We start from the raw sequence: 22,175 nt of genomic DNA on the forward strand, positions 1-22,175 counted from the left end.
TAGTCACTGTGCCTGCGCTGCACTGATAGGGCAGTTAACAGCAAGGGATGAGATGTTAGCTTCCTGTCAAGAAGACAGAAGTCCCAGAGCCTGGAGAGAAGAGGAGCAGAGCAAGGCAAGTGCAGTTTGTTAAAAATCCAGGGGGGTGGTGACTGGGGGGTTAATGAATTGGCTAAAGGGGGGGATTAATGAATTGGCAAGAGGGGAGAAGATAACTAATTGGCTGGGGGGTTAATGAATTGGCTGGGGGGGTTTTGAAATGGCAATGGTGGGGTTAATGAATTGGCTAGGGAAGTGTTAATGAATTAGCTGTGGGGGTATTCAAATGGCAATGGTGGGGTTAATGAATTGGCTGGGGGGGTTAATGAATTGGCTGGGGGGTAATTGAAATGGTAATGGCGGGGATAATGAATTGGCTAGGGAGGTGTTAATGAATTAGCTGGGGGTATTGAAATGGCAAGGGTGGGGTTAATGAATTGGCTAGAGGGGCGTTAATGAATTGGCTGGGGGGTATTGAAATGGCAATGGTGGGGTTAATGAATTGGCTAGAGGGTGTTAATGAATTGGCTGGCGGGGGGAGGTGATGAAATAGCGAGTGGGGAACACAATCTCTGTATTGTGTAGCGGTGACATGGTCTCAGCGGTCACTAGAATGTTAAATACTAGACAGATGGGGCTGGTAGATAGTTGTATATGATTATAAATATTTTTTATATATTGTATTGTCTTTATATGTCTGTACTAGGGGGTTGTTTTATTTGGTCATAATGAAGTATTGTGTTTGTATCATTTAAGGTGTGTTAACAATTTGGATTTAAACACAATTTTTGCACATTTTCAATTCAGGACCCCAAGCTTCCAGTAGCCAGCCAACTGACAACAACGCTCCAAGAACAAGCAAGAGAGAACATCAGGTAGTCTACGCTGCAAGATCAGGTAAGAGAGCGACACAAGTTATCTAACTCTGAATGCAGAATATTATTGCAATGACATTTTAATATGTTTGCAGAATGAAGTGTTATGTATATATATAGGATTTGCATTTATTTAAATAACATATATACAGTGGTCAAAGTGAGCTGGTAGACAGTGGAATGCCATACAGGCACTTCTACTATCTTCCTTATAAAACTATTCTGAATTATATACAAAACACACAAATAAACACACACATATATATATATATATATACAAGTTAATCCGTGCATGATACTCATGCATTCTAGTCAAATCAAGCTACTTAAGGTGTTAAAAAGGTTCTTGTCATGCATCTGGGCCTAGCCCAGGCCTCCTCAGGGGAAGAGCGTTACTTCCCGACGCAAGCGCCCTTTTTTAACGTGGTTTTGTCCACATGTCAGCACCTCATATTTTTTCTCCATCACCTCATCCTTCATCTTCATCGCCACATCCTTCATCATCATCGCCACATCCTTCATCAAGCTACTTAAGGTGTTAAAAACTCCCCACTGTCACCCCCGGCAACCACCAACCACTCCCAACTGTCATTTCTCCTTCAAAAAATATATAGGTCAGTGTATAACTCTGCCCAGCAGGTGGCGCTGCAGCTTGTTTATTTTTTTTCCACACACGCCACTAGGCATTTATATAGTAGATATATATATATATATATATATATATATATATATATATATATATACCCATGACTATACATCTATATTCACATTACATATATACATATTAATACACACACACACACACAGGACCGTAACTAGGGCTGTGCGACAGGGGCGACCGCCCAGGGCGCATCCCTGAAGGGGGGTGCAATTTAGGAATATTTTAGGTTAATTTGGTTAAAATTGAGGGCTAGGGGGGCGGCATTTGTCTTTCTCGCCCAGGGCGCTAGAATTCCAAGTTATGGCTCTGCACACACATATACACCTTGGGGGGGCAGCAACCAGTGTATTAGGCTAGGGCAGCTGGATCCTTTAATCAGGCCCTGGTAGTAATGTCAATGTCCTAAATAATTGTTTGCAGATCAACAAGAGAAATACATGAACAGTAACTGAATTTGAAGGTCTAATAACCTATTTGTTAATGTGAATATTAACATGTAAAAGTGCATGTTCACAGAGAGGAGGTGGATAACAACATTCCAGCATGTTGCATACAATTAAATGGATTTATATGATAACATGTACATTTGGTACCAGTAGGCGGATTAATTTTTATATCGTTTATCAGGGGATATTAAAGGCAGTCTAGTTTCTAGTTTATGGGATCATGATTTATAAACTTCCAGTAATGATGGTTGCCTGTATTTAGCACACCAGTCACTTACAAGCTTTTGGCTCCTAAAGTGAACAGTACAACCTTAAGTGGCACTCCTTTCTCTGCAACAAATCCAAAAAGCACAAACTCAAGTGCATGTTAAAGCAGGAAAATGAGCCCGGAGGAGTGCAGTATATATAAACCGTTAATATATTTGTTTTTGGAAGCAATTCGAGTGACTCGGGGGAGGATCCAGGCAGCTGATGTCACACACACAGGAGGGCTGAGAAAAGGAAAACAGAAGCCATCCGACGCTTTGAGGGGAGATTTCACTGAATAGTTTGTATGCTCTGTCTGCTGTTGTACTGATCAATTGTAATAAAATATACATTCCCAGTCTGAGAGGTGGAGCTCTGCTGGTGTGAAGTGTGGACTCACAAGAGGAAGGGGGGAGGTTGAGAAGGACGAGGAGGAGGCTTCTACTGGGAGTGGGACAGTGCAGTACAAGGGATTTGCTTCCTGGAATCAGAAAAACAGCACCACCTGCTTTTCTTTGTCCTGGACCCTGGAGAAGATACAATATTGCTGCAATCTGTGCGATTTGTCTGTAGGGTTTCACTGGAGTGGAGGGCAGGGCTGGTCGGAGTGTAAAAGGAGCAGCCCTCGACAGGAGTGGAGGAGGATCTGGATGGTGCAGGTAAATCTCTGCAGTGGGGAGTCAAGGCGTTGTTACTCAATGCTGCAAGGAACCAGCCAGACTGTGTCCCGACCGATCGTGTATGTTGTCTGAATATTTCAGTGCTTTTGTGTGAAATTATCTTTCTTTGGACTAGTTTGTGTAAGCGATCTGCGTGCTCTGAGTCAGAATATGTTTCCCAAACAAAGCAAGTAATTCAATAAATAAAAGAGTATCCACTGGCAACACTGACCTATGTTACAAATTCATTGATTCTATTAAATAAGAAACACACACGTCGGTATATCTGTAATGTTTACCGTATGATTGCATGTTAAAGAAACATCAGTCACAGTTAAACGCTTTAGTGTGGAGTAGAATATGCATAGTCCTGAAGTGTCACTAAATAAGATAATTAGTGAATTATAACTTTAGCAGTGTACAAACAGGTTCACAAATCTCATAATGAATAGGAAAGGGAGTTAAATACCAGGATTGGCCCACGCCATCCTAAGTAAATTGACAGGTATGTGCAGGCCTGTCAAGTCTCAACACCTTAGATCAAACACTGGTTGTAAGAGGCAGTCGTTACAATCCTGGCATGGCTTTCAGAGACACTCATTCCATCGAGATAATCAGGATTTATGCTACTCACAGGACAGCACATCTCATTTATTCTTTCTCCAGTGTTAAATATACTTGCTAAAGTTTCTTGTAACAAAGGTTGGTGTTTTATGTAGTGAAATTAACATTTATGACCGAGTTAAACTTACCCTTTGATTGCTATAACTTAATCTATTATGTACTTTGTATCGATTTTTACTAATGCACTAGGAAACTACAATGAAATTACTTTCTTTTGGAAAGTATCCAGTTTGATGGAAAATGATTACTTTGTTGGCATTTGTGATGTGGCTTGAGTGTCGGACTTTAATAGATTTTGTATTTCAGTACCACATACATTATGTTAATAAAAGCTGCATTTGAGATCAGTGGCCTGTGTCCCCATTTTCAAGTGCATACTAGTTTCTTCAGAATGGACTTAGCCCTTTAACTTAACATACCCAAACCCGCCCACATGTGTTAACATAGTGTGAACTGTTGGCTCTGGCTTGTCTTTTCTCTACACAATTTCATCAATATTTACCCTGAGCCTGAGGAGTTTCAATGTGTGCGAAAGGGGGAAGGGAACTGCCACTGGAATTAGCCAATATCCGAAATCCAGTAACTGTGGTTTCAGCTTTAAGGCCTTTTATTAAAGTGATTATATATATATATATATTTCATTCATAAAATCGTTGTGTACATGAATACATATATGTGTGATTTATGTGTGTCAATATTTATGTTGCATGCCTGTTTATATACACAGTCCAGTTGTGTGTTTTATGGATTGGCCATTCAAAATCTAGTTTGTTTAAGATTTATGATTCTCTATTTAGCAAGAACACGGTTAATTTAACTTTCGTGTAAATTTTAAGTATTTTGTACATAAGGACATGCATCATTTTAATAAATTTTTTATTGGCCCTAAACAGAATAAAAATAAAATAATGTGAGATATTTTTAAAAACCAACATACAGAATCCTCAGTTACACAGAAGAACAATTTTTGACTGTTGATATTTCACAGAGCTTCATACAAATACAATCTTAATGGAATATTCTATGATGAAGCATTAAGGTTAAGTTTAAAATTGCCCTATTACAAACACATTGTTACAGTTCATGAGCTGTTTTTGAAATATATATATTAGTTTATTCATAGAAAAATTGGCTCACACAATCTTATTATTTTGCATTTTAATTGACTGAAAATGTTAAAATTATTTTTGCCAAATGGCTTTTGACTGTTTTGATAGGACTTTTGCTATTCTTGGTAATATTTGCTAATCGTTTATTATCTTCAAGTTGGGCAAGAACCATTAATATTTCAGGACAAGGCAATTCCATTGTACAACTTCAGTGAAAATAGAATGTGGGACTTTTATGAAAACTAATACACCAGTTACTGTGTAGAAAATTATGTGCTGTCTGTAGCAACCAATTGGACTCTAGCTGTCATTTTCTTAGTACATTGACATCAATAGGCTGGTTGTGATAATCAACACCACCTTTTCCACACAGTGTAGACCAGTGGTTCCTAAACTTTTGCAGTTCACGGCACCCTTAGAGTCTCCATAATTTTTTAAGGCACCCCTCCAAAATAATTACCGAGCAGTCCTGTTTTAGAAGTAGTTGGGTCAAAAAATTGTAATAAGTATTTAGGTCAGGACAGAAATGCTTATTTAGTTGTATGCAAAAATGCCCCCACTGCATCCAGACACTCTGCCCTCTCTCACGCTACCCCCTCTGCCCTCTCTCACGCTGTCCCCCCTCCTCTGCCCTCTGTCACGCTGTCTCCCTCCTGACACGCTGTCCCCCTCCACTGCCCCTCTCACGCTGTCCCAGTTCCTTTGCCCTCTGTCACGCTGTCCCAGCTCCACTGTCCTCTGTCCCCCTCCTCTGCCCTCTGTCACGCTGTCCCAGCTCCTCTTCCACACTGTCCTCCTCCTCTGCCCTGTCACGCTGTCCCAGCTCCTGTGCCACGCTGTCCCAGCTCCTCTGCCCTCTGTCACGCTGTCCTCCTTCTCTGCCATGCTGTCCCCCTCCTGTCACGCTATCCCTCTCCTCTGTCCCCCTCCTGTCACGCTATCCCTCTCCTCTGTCCCCCTCCTGTCACGCTGTCCCTCTCCTCTGTCCCCCTCCTGTCACGCTGTCCCTCTCCTCTGTCCCCCTCCTGTCACGCTGTCCCTCTCCTCTGTCCCCCTCCTGTCACGCTGTCCCTCTCCTCTGTCCCCCTCCTGTCACGCTGTCCCTCTCCTCTGTCCCCCTCCTGTCACGCTGTCCCTCTCCTCTGTCCCCCTCCTGTCACGCTGTCCCTCTCCTCTGTCCCCCTCCTGTCACGCTGTCCCTCTCCTCTGTTCCCCTCCTGTCACGCTGTCCCCCTCCTGTCACGCTGTCCCCCTCCTGTCACGCTGTCCCCCTCCTGTCACGCTGTCCCCCTCTTGTCACGCTGTCCCCCTCCTGTCACGCTGTCCCCCTCCTGTCACGCTGTCCTCCTCCTCTGCCACGCTGTCTCTCTCCTGTCACGCTGTCCCTCTCCTCTGTTCCCCTCCTGTCACGCTGTCCCTCTCCTCTGTCCTCCTACTGTCACGCTGTCACTCTCCTCTGTCCCCCTCCTGTCACGCTGTCCCTCTCCTCTGTCCCCCTCCTGTCACGCTGTCCCTCTCCTCTGCCCTCTCTGCCGCGCTCCAGCCATAAAACAAACAAACAGAAACACATACCAATCCGCGCGGTGGGACCCAGCATCCTCCTCTCTCACGCAGCCTGTCACTGATATGACAGGCTGCGTGAGAGAGGAGGATGCTGGGTCCCGGCGCCGTGCGGATTGGTAAGTGTTTCTGTTTGTTTGTTTTTTTTATGGCTCGCGCGCGGCACCCTTAGGAGCCGTGGCGCACAGTTTGGGAACCACCGGTGTAGACCACTTTTTCATTGTTGTCCTTCAATTTGCTTACAGGGGTAAATAAAGTCTACATAAATAAAGTCTATTTTTAAATCTCTCCCTTCCCTGGAATAGCCACCTTAGTTTACAGCCACTAAGATCTCTTATGCTCTGGAAAGACCTGAGAGCTCCAGCTATATGTAAGTGCTGGGACTCTGCTTAAAACAACAAATGATGGGTGTTGCATAATTCAACAGACCCTACTATTCTAAGCAAAGAAAAAATTATATTTTAAAGTAGAAAACACCTTTAATAACTATCTGTGATTGGCCCAAACAGGTTCAGAGTTGAAACATTTTCAGCAATGGAGTTTAAGCAGTGGAAGCTGCTCACATTTAGAAGGGCCTGGCAAACTTCCAGTTTAATTGACTAATATTAACTTAGTATTTGAGTGCTTGTGTGTTGGCTAGTTGACTATAAACTCCAATGGGGCTGGGCCTTATGTGAGGGACAAATATTCTCTGTACAGAGCTGCACAATATGGTGGTGCGATATATATAAATGATAATAATAGTCACTTTTTAATTCCTACACAAAATATTTTATAAACTGGTAATTTATTCGTAGCTTTCATTACTATATGAATTGGCACTTGTGCATTGTACAGATTATCCTTTTTATGGTGTTAAGGAACATACAGGGCCCACAGAAGTTCAGGAGTTGTACCACTTTAAATTCCAAGTCCATGTTCTGTGTTTACCAGAGGAGGTACAAGCAAAGGGGAGCAGGGCATGCAAACCGAAGCCACTTCTGCACATGCATTGTAGAATGCCAAATGGACTTCACAGCGCATGCGCCAACTACATGCAAGAGGCGCCAGGTCACATCACTAATCCTGGGAATATATACTGGGAGATTTTTTAAAGCCATCAGCATGAATTGCCCCCGAATTTGCGCGGTGTTAAAAGTATTATCGTTATTACGGTAGTTTTAACCCGGCTTTCTGCTCGCAGCTCAGGGAGCTATGAGCAAAAAGCAGGCGTTTAAACTACCATAATAATGGTAATAAGGCGCATTATTACCGTAATAACGGTAATAATGCGCATTATTACCGTAAGAACGGTAATAAGGCGCATTATTACCTTAAGAACGGTAATAAGGCCCATTATCTCCCCAGCTCTCTCCCTCCCTTTCTCATGTGCCCTCTGAAACTCCAGGTCCATCCGAAACAAACTATCCTCCATCCACGACCTCTTCATCTCCAACTCTCTTAATCTTCTTGCCATCACCGAAACCTGGCTTACTTCTTCTGACACTGCCTCACCTGCAGCTCTCTCCTACGGGGGCCTCTCCTTCACCCACTCCACCAGACCGGACGAGCGTCCAGGAGGTGGAGTGGGCCTCCTCCTGTCTCCTAACTGCACTTTTTGGGTCCTTCCCACCTTACCTTCCCTCTCCTTCTCCTCCTTTGAAGTTCACTCCACCCGTCTCTTCTCCCCTATCCACCTCCGTGTCTCCGTCATCTACCGTCCCCCTGGCCCCCACCTCCCTTTTCCTCGACAACTTCGCCGCCTAGTTCCCCCACTACTTTTCCTCTGACCTCCCCTCCATCATACTTGGCGACTTTAATATCCCCATCGACAACTGTTCTGACCCCGCCACCATCAAATTTCTTGCTCTTTCCTCCTCTCTTGGCCTTACTCAGTAGACCTCCTCCCCCACCCACTGTCTTGGTCACTCCCTCGACCTTGTCTTCTCTCACCTCTGTGATCTCTCTGACTTCTCCAACTCTCCCTTCCCACTCTCTGACCACCATCTCCTCTCCTTCACTCTCTCCTCCTCCCCTTCTCCCGCCCCGCCTAAGGCCACCCTCACTAGGCGCAACCTTGACGCTATCGACCCTACCTCTTTCTCCTCCTCTATTGAAACTCTCCTATCACCCCTTCCCTCTCTGGCCTGTCCTGACCAGGCATCCTCTCTCTATAACCTCTCCCTCACTACTGCGCTTGACGCGGTCGCCCCGGCCTCCTCTATCCGCCGACGCCGCCTTATCCCCCAACCATGGCACTCCAAACTCACCCGCTTCCTCCAAAAGTGCTCTCGCACTGCCGAACGCCTCTGGAGAAAATCTCGTTCCCTGGCTGACTTCCTTCACTTCAAATTCATCCTCTCCTCTTTCTGCTCTGCCCTCTCCCTCGCTAAACAAACCTTCTTCAAGTCCCTCATTTCTGCTCAGTCCTCCCATCCCCGCCGCCTCTTTGCCACCTTTAACTCCCTACTCTTTCCCCCCCCCTCTGTCCCGCCTTTCCTCTCTGCTTATGACTTCGCCACCTTTTTCTCGTCCAAAATTGAGGCCATCAGACTGAACACCTCCTCCTCCCCTTCCCCCGCCACCCTCATTGCTTCACCTCCCCCCAACAACCAACTCTGGTGCTCCTTTTGCCCCACTACAGGTGAAGAAGTCCGCTCCCTTATTCTCTCCTCCCCACCCTCTACCTATCCTCTTGACCCATCCCCTCTCACCTCCTTCGCTCTCTCTCTCTCTCTCCCACTGCCTGTTCTTACCTCGCTCACCTCTTCAACTTATCATTCTCCTCTTGTATAATCCCCTCTTTTAAACACGCTCTTATCTCCCCTATCCTCAAAAAACCCAATCTCGACTCCACCTCTCTTGCTAACTATCGCCCTATCTCACTACTCCCCTTCGCCTCCAAACTTCTCGAGCGGATTGTCTGCAGCCGCCTCGCCAAACATCTCTCTGACTATTCCCTCCTTGACCCTCTCCAATCCGGCTACCATCCCCTCCACTCCACCGAAACTGCCCTGGCCAAGGTTACTAATGATCTCCTAACGGCCAAGTCCAAGGGTCACTTCTCTATACTTATTCTCCTAGACCTCTCCGCAGCCTTTGACACCGTGGACCACCCCCTCCTGCTGCAAACCCTTCTTTCTCTTGGCCTCTCTGGATCTGTCCTTGCCTGGTTCACCTCATACCTTGCTAACCGCTCCTTCTCTGTATCAACGTCTTGCTCCTCCCCCACCCTCTCCCTGTTGGAGTCCCGCAGGGCTCTGTTCTCGGTCCTTTACTCTTCTCGCTCTATACTTCCTCACTTGGCGCTCTCATCTCCTCCTTTGGACTTCAGTATCACCTCTATGCTGACGACATTCAACTCTACATCTCTTCTCCTGACCTTTCCTCCACCCTCCTCTCTCGGGTATCTGACTGCCTCTCTGCCATCTCCTCCTGGATGTTCGAGCATTTTCTTAAAATCAATATCTCCAAGACGGAACTCATTGTCTTTCCTCCGCCCAGACTCCCATCCCACCATGACCTCTCTATTGTCGTCAACAACACCACCATCTCCTCTGTCACCCAACTCCGCTGCCTAGGTGTCACCCTTGACTCCTCTCTCTCTTTTGCCCCCCACATTCATTCCCTTGCCCAGTCCTGTCGCTTCCAACTACGCAACATCGCCCGCATCCGTCCCTCCCTCTCTCAGGATGCCACCAAAACTATCATCCACGCACTCATCATCTCCCGCCTGGATTATTGCAACCTTCTCCTCACTGGCCTCCCTCACTCCCACCTCTCTCCCCTCCGCTCTATACTCAACGCGGCTGCAAGACTCATCTTCCTCTCACGCCACTCCTCCTCTGCCTCCCCTCTCTGCCTCGCCCTACACTGGCGACCCTTCCCCTACAGAATCCTCTTCAAGCTCCTTACCACCACTTACAATGCTCTCTCCCACTCTACTGGACCCTACATCTCTAGCCTCCTCTCCATACACACTCCGGCCCGCTCCCTGCGCTCAGCAAATGACCGCCGCCTCTCCTCCTCTCTTATCACTTCTTCCCACTCCAGAATCCAAGAATTTTCCCGTGCAGCCCCCCTTCACTGGAATGACCTCCCTCGTTCCATTCGTCTCTCTCCTACTTTGTGCTGCTTCAAACGTGCACTAAAAACTCACCTCTTCCGCATAGCCTACCAACCATCTACTTAACCCCTCACCTCCGCTACTCGCTCTCCCTTCTCTCTTCTGGCTCCCCTTGTGCCTGATTCTGTCTACCCTCCTTTAGGATGTATTATTACCGTAAGAACGGTAATAAGGCGCATTATTACCGTAAGAACGGTAATAAGGCGCATTATTACCGTAAGAACGGTAATAAGGCGCATTATTACCGTAAGAACGGTAATAAGGCGCATTATTACCGTAAGAACGGTAATAAGGCGCATTATTACCGTAAGAACGGTAATAAGGCGCAGTATTACCGTAAGAACGGTATTAAGGCGCAGTATTACCGTAAGAACGGTAATAAGGCGCAGTATTACCGTAAGAACGGTAATAAGGCGCAGTATTACCGTAAGAACGGTAATAAGGCGCAGTATTACCGTAAGAACGGTAATAAGGCGCAGTATTACCGTAAGAACGGTAATAAGGCGCAGTATTACCGTAAGAGCGGTAATAAGGAGCAGGCCGCGTTACTTTTACCCGTAATGCGGCTAATTGAATTCCCCCTAAATATCTAACTTTGATGCTTGTATTAGATATTCACATACTGAAACAAAAATGTAACAGTTTTATAAGGAGGAACCAATATATTAAACAATATGTGAGAGAGGATTGTTTTTTATAAATTAATCATATTTTTAAAACAATAACTTTATAAAATACACATTTATATTGTATAAATCACAATTAAAACAGCTGTAACAGGGATTTGTTAAATAAGTATACTGACCATAAACTTATCAGTATGTCCTGCACAGGTGATAGAACAATATTAACATTAAATCCACCAACAGAGTCCACTTGTACCAGAGTTCAATAAAAATTAAAATATTTTAAAAAACAAACACACAATCCGCTAACGAAGGATATTTTCTATGGTATTATCCAAAAGTATCTCAATCTTAGTGCAAGGGGGTGAGTATGCTCTGGTGTTTTGACAGCCTCTGCTCTGCGCTCCACTGTTCATGTCTAGGCAGGTAAACAGCATGGTTGTAGAGAGAAATACACGCTAGAAATAGGAACAGTCCCCTCTACTAAGTCCAGAGCTGGTATGTCAGCCCAAATCTGAAATAGATGCATAAGATTAGATCATGTTCTTTCATAAAGTACATTAAAAAGTTCCAATACTGTACAGCAACATAATATATAATTACATAGAAGTAATTGAAAAATGAAGATTTAAACTATCATTTTTATATTTAATATTTATTAGAATATGAAAATCTACCTATATTTGTAGATCAACATCACTGACACTTGAATGTATAAGGTAAAAAATATAGAAAGAAATACTCCTAATATTCACTGGCTGTCAACTACAGCTGTTGCTGAGAGGTAAATATTGTGTAAACTACACTATGCTTAGCCCCAAATATAATGGTATAAAATTTGGTCAAAACTTTCCATTTTATTTTCTATTTGCCATATCTATGTAGGGACAATATTGAAATCAATATCTTTTTAAGTAGAAAGCGTTGATCAATTGGAGAGAAATTGAGAGAGGCACAGATGCTATAACCACTATAGTCTGCATTTCCAAATTGTACCATATGTCCGTTCAAATAATCTATTTAAACAATTAAGCAGGATTGTCACTCTCTCGTTCTAAGCTTTCTCCAGTTATACTCTTAGAATTCTGCCACATCTGATTTTACAATGCTTCATAAATAACTGACTCATTATTGTTTTTTCTTTCAAGAAAATAACATTGCCCTCCACTATATACTATATATGGAAAGAAACTCAACAGTAGCTGGTGAATGTTAGCAGATCAACATCTGTTTAGTATTCAAAAGCCTGTTAAAACTGTTACATTGATATTCTAGGTGTATGATGTATGTAAATGTGACTAACAGTGTATTCTGCACGCCCTTTCTATTGAAAGGTTAGAACATTCAGTAAACATCCATATAGAATTCAATTGTAGTGAGTAATTGTTACTTATATATGTGTAGACCAAAAAGTACCTCAGGTAGATTTAATGGCCACTTACATCTCAAAATTACATTAAATGCATTATTATAGAATATAACATATGCAAAACGTATCAGGAGGGTTGTTCGTTTGTAAAAAATAAAATAAAAAACTTGATGCCTGCAGTATGACCTACTAATTACATTTTTACTAAACTGCTATTCTCCTATTCCTGGGGAAGCTCAGTGCCATTTTTCCCAGAGCTATGTGGTTCATCTAAATTCCCGACCAAAAACCAGGGCTGTATGACGCTGTGTAGAGGGGTTGGGTACATTTACCCAGTAATGATAAGACCGACAGTTAGTTTCCCAACATAAAAAAACTCTGCTTACATAATTTATGGTCGGCCATGTAAGCATCAGTTTTTTATTGTCGGGGAAACTAACCATCGGGCTTATCATTACCGGGAACATGACTACCACAGGTGTAGAGGGTGTGTCCATTGGTCTAGAGCAGTGTTTCTCAAACTGGATTCATGGGCCAAGGATGTCTGGTTTCACAAGATGAAAATGCGCAATGGCGGAAAAAATATTGTTTGTCTTAAATTTGTATGTATAAATTTAAATTGGTGTGGTGACATGGACCATTTTGCCACTGATGGCATGCTGAAAATTGTCTGCTGCTTCATTGCAGAAGATTCTTAGTACCACACCTGATGACTCATTACCAAATGCTTCAATGAAAGTTCTATGCCTCGCTTCACTATGCTTGGATTTCTCCACTTTTCCCCAGAAGAAGATTACAACACCTCCCAATGCACATAAAAGACATATTAATGTTAATGTTTTATTTTTTACTTAATTTTTTTACCTACTCAAATATATATGTTTTAAGGTTCCAGAAATTTTAGCCCAGTTTTGCAGGGGGAAGGGACATGGGGGACTATTTATTAAACCGGATTTTCTTGTCAATTCCCCCAAAACGTCTGCTTTCGGGGATGGACGCAAATTGAAGTATGTTCCTAATCTATTAACAGTGCATCGCAGCAGATCTTTGCATTTTTTTTCGAAATACATAGCCGTCCTCATAGATGTCTATAGAGACTGCTGTGTATCGCAATTTAACAAGTATTGAAAATGCTTTTACACATACAGTAATTACGCCAGCTCAGGCTGGCGTACATTACCGTATATGTAAATTCTCAGGTCTGCTGTATGAGGAGAACATTGCAGTTGAGCAGGGGTCAGGGAACTTTTTTACCTTTTACCCCAAAATATATTTAGATACACCGACGTTACCCCCTTGATTTGAAAGGAAGGAAATCATATATTATTAATTATTGGAATTCAAAATTTTATTGAATCTATTCAAAATTTCTTTGAAAGCTTCAACTTCAAAACTTCAGGTTTTGGAGAAATGATGTTGCTTCATTTTTGATACGAGAGCATCAATATTGGGGCATTTTGATGTCAGAATAATTTGGATACAGTCTTCAGCATCCAATCGATTTCTCTGGTTTGTTTTTATGTTTGTTAGAGTGGAAAATCCTTGTTCGCACAGGTAGGTTGTTGCAAAAGGCAACAACTTTTTGACGGCCTCCTCATGTGTAATTTTGAATGCCTTTGCAGCTATTGACATCCAAAAATATGACAGATCTGCTTTGTTTTCAAATGCAATACGTGCTTCATTATTGCATCGAAGCTCAAGAAGTGCCTCTGCCAACCCTTGAGGCTTTTCTGGTACAACAGCAATTTCACATTTAAAGGGGTCTACAATCCAACTGACAGCATGTGAATCGGCAGCATTACCCCCAGGAATTTCATTTTTACCCCATTTGGGGTAATTTACCCCTGTTCCCTGACCACTGCAGTAGAGGGATCTTCGGATCCCTCACAGCATCTGACTGCTCTCCCATCTGGTCACTATCGCAAAGGTGGTCACTTTGCGATAGTGACCATAGTAAAGATAGGATAGGGGTCTTCGCAGGAACAGCAGTCTTTTGTGACTGCTGTTCCTGTTGAAGTTTTTTAATAAATACACACAATCTTTCAATCCTTATCTTTGCGATAAGGATTGAAAGGGATCCTGATAAAATTTCCCTGTTTAATAAATATGCCCCATGGAGAGGTATGGGTCCTCAGAAAGTGCTGTAGCATTTTTTTTTTTTTAACTATATTTATTTTGAAAAATAGCAGTCATGTACAGATAAGAATCAACAATTAGTACATTTGCAGGGCAAGAAACAAAAACAGAGAACAATACTTATCATGGGCATATGTCAATGAAACAGAAAATATTTGAATAGCTAATATACAAAATAGCCAGAGGATATTAATAAACAGACAGATAAGTATACAATTGTTATCCAGAATGTTCAAGAAACTATAACATATTATAACAATATAATGTGGGAGGAAGGGGGGTGGGAGGGGGCTGGTCGCCACCGAGAGTGAAAGAAAAAGAGAGCATACTTCCTTTAATCCACACAATTCCTTGCCCTTCCCTTTTTAGGAAGAGAAACAAATAAATATGAGAGGGGCAACAAAAGTTTCAAAGGTGGGTACTACTCAGATTCTCTGGGAAGGGAAACCGCATCAAGAGTCAAGAGTCAGGCCATCTATGAACATAGGGAGTCTTTTTAGGAGGAAGGGGTTGGTACAAGAGTTATGGGGTTATAAGTAAAGCCAAGGAGCCCAAATCTGGTGGAATTTATCATTCTTATCATGCAGGTGGTATGTAATCTGTTCCATCCGGGCAATAAACCAGATATAGGATCGCAGGGCCGCCATAGTGGGGGGTTCAACTTGTTTCCAAGACTTGACTACTAGGCATCGTGCAGCAGCCAGGACATGGGAGGCTAATTTTGCAGACTCTCGATCATCCTCCATCAGAGGGTAACAGAGAAGAAAAGACCATGGGTCTTTCCGGACAGGGCATGGAAGGAGGGAGGAGAGGAGGGCCCTAACTCGATCCCAAAAGGAGGATATTTTAGGACAGGACCACCAAATATGAAAAAAGTAACCCATCTGGCCACAACCCCGCCAACACAGTGGAGAACTAGAGGGAAACATTTTAGTGAGTTTGTCGGGTGTGTAGTACCACCTATAGTATACTTTATACGCGTTCTCCTTCACCAAAGTGGAAATAGAGCTGGTGGCAACTTGCTCCCTTATGATTTCCCAATAATCCTCCTCTGGGGGCGGGCCCAGATCTCTCTCCCACTCCCTCTCATGCCTACCTCCCGGAGGTAAAAGTACATTGAGGATTAGGCTGTAGATAGAGTAGATGGTGCCCCTACCCAAAGGTGAGGAGAGACATAGGGATACAAAGGGAGACCTAAGAGGGGGGAGAGGAGCCCCCCCGAGGAGAGAGCCCACAAAGTGTCGTATCTGGAAATATTCATAGAATTTAGGATGGAGACTTGGATATTTAGAGCGTAGATCATCCCAGGAGATAAAGGCCCCCTGAAATAATAGGTCTCCGACAAATCGGACTCCCGCAGTGATCCAGGGACCATAGAAGGCAGAGGAGAGCCCAGGAGGAAACGCATGGTTACCCCAAAGAGTAAGATAGTAAGAGAGGACACTGGTATCTTCAGATGGGGTCGGCAGGTCTCCCATATTGCAGCTGAGAATAGTAGGGTAGGGCATTGGGAGGTGAGGGGAGATCTATTTTGTTTTGAGAGACCCCATATACAGGACAAAATTGGAAAATTAAGATAAGCGCATTCGATGTCAACCCACAACAATGCCGCGGGGGAGGCAAAGGAGGCTACAATCTGGCTCAGATGAGCCGCCCAGTAGTAAATTTTCAAATCCGGGAAACCCCTACCACCACCTCTGGTGGGTCTCTTTAAGAGAGCCAGCTTAATCCTGGGAGACCGGCCGTTCCAGATAAACCTAGAGAGACATTTTTGGATAGACGTCAGATCCGAGAGGGGGACTCGGACAGGAAGGGTCTGGAAATAGTAGAGATGCTTAGGGAGGAGGTTCACCTTGACAGAGATGACCCTGCCCAACCACGAAATGATCAATGAGCGCCAGGAGAACAATTCAGACTAGCAAAGAGGCCCGGGTAGTTCTCCCGGTAGAGGGAGTCATAGGAGTCGGTAATAAAGATACCTAAGTATTTAATTTTCTTTCTCTGCCACCGAAAGTTAAAGCGGGAAGTGAGTACCAGTCCTTCTGGGGATGGAATATTAAAGAGTAGAGCTTCTAAATTTTGTAATATTGATCTTGTAACCAGAAAGGTCTCCATAGTGGTGTAATATGCTAAAGAGTCCAGGGAGAGACTTTTCTCAGGCTGCAGGAGAGTCAGAAGGACATCGTCCGCAAAGAGAGAGAGCTTACTCTCAAGATTCCCCGTCCGCACACCCTGCATGTTCGGACAGGCCCGGATAGAGGCTGCAAGAGGCTCTATAACAAGGGCAAAAATGAGAGGAGACAGAGGGCACCCCTGGCGTGTACCATTGGATATGGCGATAAGGTCAGAGGGAGAGCCGTTGATCATGACTCTTGCGGAGGGTCGAGAGTATAAGGCTTGAATACCCGTGAGGAAGTTTCCCGAAATCCCAAACGCCGACAAGGCTCGGGACATAAAGCTCCAAGAGATCCTGTCAAAAGCCTTCTCGGCGTCCAGGGAGAGAACAATGGCCGGGGCCTTCTTGGTGTTAATGATATGAATCAGATCAACGACTCTCCTGGTATTGTCTCTGGCCTGATGACCCGGTATGAAGCCAACCTGATCATAATGTATAAGGGAGGGAAGGACCGAATTTAGTCTATAAGCCAAAATTTTAGCATATAATTTGACATCTGTATTAAGCAGGGAGATAGGGCGATAACTAGCGCAGTCATGAACATCTTTACCCTCTTTATGAATAACGGAGATCCGAGCCTCCAAAGAATCCCTAGACCAGGAACCCCCAGTCAGGATTGAGTTGAATAGGGTGTGCAAACGGGGGACCAGGAGCCCAGTAAACCTTTTATAGTACACAGCAGTGAAGCAGTCCGGCCCCGGAGCCTTTCCTGTTTTCTCAGACTTTATGATTTGCTCAATTTCATCTTTAGTAATCTCATCCCCCAGAAGAGTACTAGCCTGTGGAGAGAGTTTTGGAAGCTTAGCAGAGGAAAGAAAAGATTCAATCAACTGCGAGTGTTGCTGGTATACTAAAGGATCAGACGGTTGGGGAAGGTTATAAAGTTTAGTGTAATAGGATTGAAAGGCAGCACGTATCCGCTGAGGGTCATAATGTAAAATTCCCTCAGAGTCCCTGATAGCCAGGAGATTCTGGGCCGCTATCTTAGCTCTAAGTTTGGTGGCTAGCAATTTATCAGCTTTGTCGCCCTTTTCATAGTAGCGCTGATTGAGCCACTTCAGTTTATTAGCAACCTGGTGGGACAACAAGAGATTTAATTCACTATGGACAGAAGCAATTTCCTGGAGAACCAAGGGATCAGGGCTCAATTTGTGACATTGCTCTAAAGCTCTCAGCGAGTCCGTCAACTGAATAGTTTTAGCCAGACTGAATCGCTTAGTCCGAGACGCCAAGGCAATAAGATGACCATGTATTACAGCCTTATGGGCGTCCCAGAGAGTCATAGGGGAGATATCAGGGGTGTCGTTTGTCTCAAAGTATTCAGAGAGAAGAGAATTTAGGTGAGTAGTGGTTTCTTTATCATGTAGGAGTGATTCGTTGATTCTCCAGGTTGCTCTAGGAGGGCGGTGAGCAAGGGAGGTGAGTACAGCGGAAACAGGGGCATGGTCAGACCAGGTAACAGGGAAGATTTGGGAGGAGCTAAGTTTAAGAGTGAGGTCGTGGCTGAGCAGGATCATGTCGATCCGGGAATAGGTATTATGGGGAGAGGAAAAGAAGGTATAGTCCCTGGCTAGGGGGTCCAGTACTCTCCATGAGTCATATAAGTTATGGAGTTTCAGAAAAGCCTGTAAGGCAGCTGTGGTGTGGGCATCTCTCCTCGAAGGAGAAGAGGAGGGGCCTGAGGAACGATCTATGGTCGGGGCTAAAACAGCGTTAAAGTCACCAGCAACAATAAGTTCATCCTGGCGAACATGTGCTAACAAAGAACCCAGTTTTTTGAAGAACCTATGTTGGTCGGCGTTGGGTGCATAGAGGTTTACTAGAGTGCAGGGGAGATTATTCAGAGTGCCTATGAGAATCAGGAATCTACCTTCTTTATCTTTATGGGAGTCATGAAGTTCGAAAATTAAATGGCGCGCAAACAGGATTGCTACACCCCGCTTTTTCTGCCTATGGTCACGTGCATGAAATGTCAAGGCAAATTTTCTGGAGCGGAGCTCGGGGTGGAGATGTTGGACAAAATGAGTTTCTTGTAGGAATATCAAGTCCCCTTTAAGGGATTTGAGAGGGGAATGGAGTTTAGCCCGTTTCTGAGGGGAGTTGAGGCCCTTGACATTATAGGAGATAAGGTTAAGGGTCATAGGAAAATCAATGAGATGAGCGCTAGAGACCAGAAGAGGGAAGAAATATCGGGAGAGAGGAGGAAAAAGGAAGACTGTATCGGGGATGACGTGCTAGGTGGCGACCAGTGAGGAGAAGGAGGGGAGAACCAAAGGTTAAGGGTACAAGGGGATCGACATAGCGGACCAAAGTCCACTTGTCGCAAATGCTGGTAAGGGATAGGACATGATGGACAAACCATCAGGGGGACCAGCGTAGAGCCCTAGGCTCTAAGGGGGGTGGTGGCCGATGAGCAACCACAGAAGAAGACGGAGGGCCGGGGGACCCAGAAGGGGAGGCCGAGAGACCATTTTAGTGTATATGACCTATTGGGAGGAAGGGGATTGAGGAGGAAATAGGGAGAGTACTAACCTCTAGGGTAGATTAGGAGAAGGGGAAGTACAAGAAAGGAGAAGACAAAGGTAATAATTAGCAGCAATAAACATATTATATGAGGTAGGAAATAACTCAATAACACTGGGCATATCGTAGTAGACACTTGTGGAGCCACCTAGGGTGGCCCAATAAAAGAGCTATAGAAAGAATCAAATAAACAACATAACAACCGTAAAACCAATAATACAGCATAGAGACAAATAAAACAGAGCATCACAGCTACTTATCGGTGGCGGAAGCAGGAACTGTAGTCTGTGCATCGTCAGTGTTTCGTCCCACCTAGATGAAGATATAAAGAACAACAACCTGTCTTCTCAGGGGGCAGGCAGCAACAAGGCAACAGACAGAATAAGGCATTACAGTGCCCAGCATCCACATTATAGTTTTGGTGTAGTAGAGGATGAGGGGCAAGGACATCTGAAGACATGGGAGCCTTGGGTTCTATGTCCAATTATAGAACTATATCAGGAAGTTGCAAGAGTCACAACGAGACCCGTAGAGGATGGAGCGGTCGCACTTTGGAGAGGGAGCAGGAACGAGGGCATGGAGATCAGGGATCCGTGGATTGCGGTTTAGAATGACGAGGGACGGTTGACCAATCTCTACGAGGAATCCGTTGCGCTCTCGGTGTTGAGGGGCCCGCACCGTTAGCAAGGGCTTGAGAAGCTTCCAAAGGGGCTTGTTGGTTCAGGCCAATCTTTCGTAGAAGATCCCGTGCTTCGCCTAAACTTTTAGCTGACAGTTGTTGGTTCTGGTGCCAAAGATATAGACGAAAGGGGAACCCCCAGCGCTATCTGATATTGTTTTCCCTGAGGATTGAGGTGACAGGCTGGAGCTCTCGCCTCCGAGATAGAGTGGTGGGGGAAAGGTCCTGGAAAATTTGAAGGCTATATCCCTCATATGATAAAGAAGGGATCTTTCTGGCTGCTTGTTAGATAGCTTCTTTGGTTGTGAAGAAATGAAGGCGGAGGATAACGTCTCTAGGTGTAGATTGATCTGATGGACGAGGCTTAAGGGCCCTGTGGGCTCTATCTAGCAAGAGTTGATCTTCCGGGACTTCTGGAGCAAGCTGGGAGAAAAGTTTCCGGAGATAAGGGTCCAGATTTGCAGATTCAACGGACTCCGGAACGCCTTTATTTCGGAGGTTGTTTCTCCGGGCTCTATTGTCCATATCCTCTTGTCGCTCGTGGATGGTATTGAGCTCCTGGCGGATTTGAGAAAGGTCGTCAGACGTAGCTTCCTGGCATGAGACAACGTCCTCCATCTTCCTTTCAATATGGTCCGTACGGGAACCCAACGAGGACACTTCCGATCTCAGACTATGAAGAGCGTGCTGGACTTGAGCGTGGACCGAGGACCGAAGTTCTTTCATCTCCTTGATCAAAGAAAGAAAGTCTTTTTGGTAACTGGAGCAGACACATCTTAGTCGGAGTCCGAGTCCTCACGAGAGCAAGGAGAAGCTGCTTGCTCCGTTCCAGAGACTGAAGAGGTCTTCTTAGGGTAATATTGAGGGATACCCTTAGAGTGAGGTTTTTTGTTTTTCGGCATAATTAAATATAGTAGGGTCAGAGATAAAAAAGGATTCAGGGAGGATAGGTCAAATACAGCAAATTTCAGAGCAGAAAATTCGATCAGAAAAGGCCACTCGGGGATGAGTTAACCGCTACATTACAGCAGCATTACAATTGAGGACCCCGGCCATCCGCATTGAGCCAGAAGTGAAGCTAAAACATATGCGCAAACTCTTGGTATCGCACAGAGAATGAGAGCTACAACTGGTGGATGAACTCCGAAGATTAACAGGCGACACAGGACCCACTCACCGGCCCGCCAGACCTCTCCAACAATGATCGTAGCAGGCCACGGGGCCACTTCTGGTGTCACAACGTCTAGCAGGAGACCAAAGTCTGGGGATGACTGGCAAGATCAATCACCCACTTGAAATAGACCTGTATTTGAAGATTATAACCGAGTTGCCTCTTCAGTACCAGAAGCACAGCAGAGTAATCAGCAGAATAGAATTGATGTTAGTGGAAATCCACTAGGTGGCAGTAGATCCCTGTGCTGCTGACACTGGATACAATCTGATTGGTCCAATTTGGTTGTCAGAATAGCGTGTGGCGATACGTTTTGCTTTGGTACAAATAAACATCATCGTGGGAGCGTACACACACTAATGCCACGTCAGACCTGACAGTTTATTATCGTGTGATCAGGGCTGCCAAGAGGAATTCAGGGCCCTGGTACATCAAATTCATGGGGCCTCCTTATAGTTGAGCATGCTAAAAAATGTTGCTCATGCAATTAGGGGCGTGGCTGTGCATCATAGTTGAAAAGCACTAGGCCACCTTCATGCAGAAAATGCCTAGCACCTACAGTCACACATACCCCCTCTCTACCCAGCACCTATTGTCACACATGGCCCCTCTGCCCAGCACCTTTAGTGACATATGACCCCTCTCTGCCCAGCACCTTTAGTCACACATGGCCCCTTTCCAGCACACCTTCTTCTTCTTACCTTATTCTCCACTGCACATCACACAGGAATATTTTTAATAAAAAAGATGTCTCCAGTGGGGCCCCGGGCCCCCTAGTCAGATCCGGGTATTTTGTACCCGCCCCTCTCTCGGCGGCCCTGCGTGTGATTTGCACAATAATTGTTTGGAAAACCTGTAGTATGTACCCAGCTTAACATTTGTTCTAATTTCCTTATCAAGTTATAGATACCAATAGTTATGTGTAACAGTGGAACCTATTGAAAACTCATTGATGAATGTTGTAAACAACCAGCAGGAAATTCTTTAAGCAGTATTACAGATTTTTTTTTAATTATTATTACTTTTTTTTAAAACTGGTGGCATGTTGTCAGCCCAGCATGAGTCCCCTGAAGTGATGATGAAGAATCATCATCATCATCATCATCATCATCATCATCATCTTATATAGAGCCAGCACATTCCGTATCGCTTTACAATTAGGAACAAACAT

At 44.6% G+C, this 22,175-nt stretch overlaps 1 protein-coding gene across 7 annotated transcripts in view; it reads left to right on the forward strand.

The window, feature by feature from the left end:
• Window positions 1-2,495: 2,495 nt before the first annotated feature.
• The window catches only part of PTPN3 (protein tyrosine phosphatase non-receptor type 3), a 607,886-nt gene continuing 588,206 nt past the window's right edge, over window positions 2,496-22,175 (forward strand). For 2 of the 7 annotated variants that reach the window (XM_075212795.1, XM_075212800.1), the window contains exon 1: window positions 2,496-2,926. Coding sequence is in view for 6 of the 7 variants with exons in the window: in XM_075212800.1 (XP_075068901.1) it covers window positions 2,918-2,926 (9 nt within the window). In the remaining variant the exon portion in view is untranslated. Of the gene's footprint in view, window positions 2,927-2,956; window positions 3,629-22,175 lie in introns of those variants that run through there. The other 5 variants (XM_075212797.1, XM_075212799.1, XM_075212793.1 and 2 more) reach the window with 3 other exon arrangements.

The sequence above is a fragment of the Mixophyes fleayi genome, chromosome 5, assembly GCF_038048845.1.
Source record: "Mixophyes fleayi isolate aMixFle1 chromosome 5, aMixFle1.hap1, whole genome shotgun sequence".
Lineage (NCBI taxonomy): Eukaryota > Metazoa > Chordata > Amphibia > Anura > Limnodynastidae > Mixophyes > Mixophyes fleayi.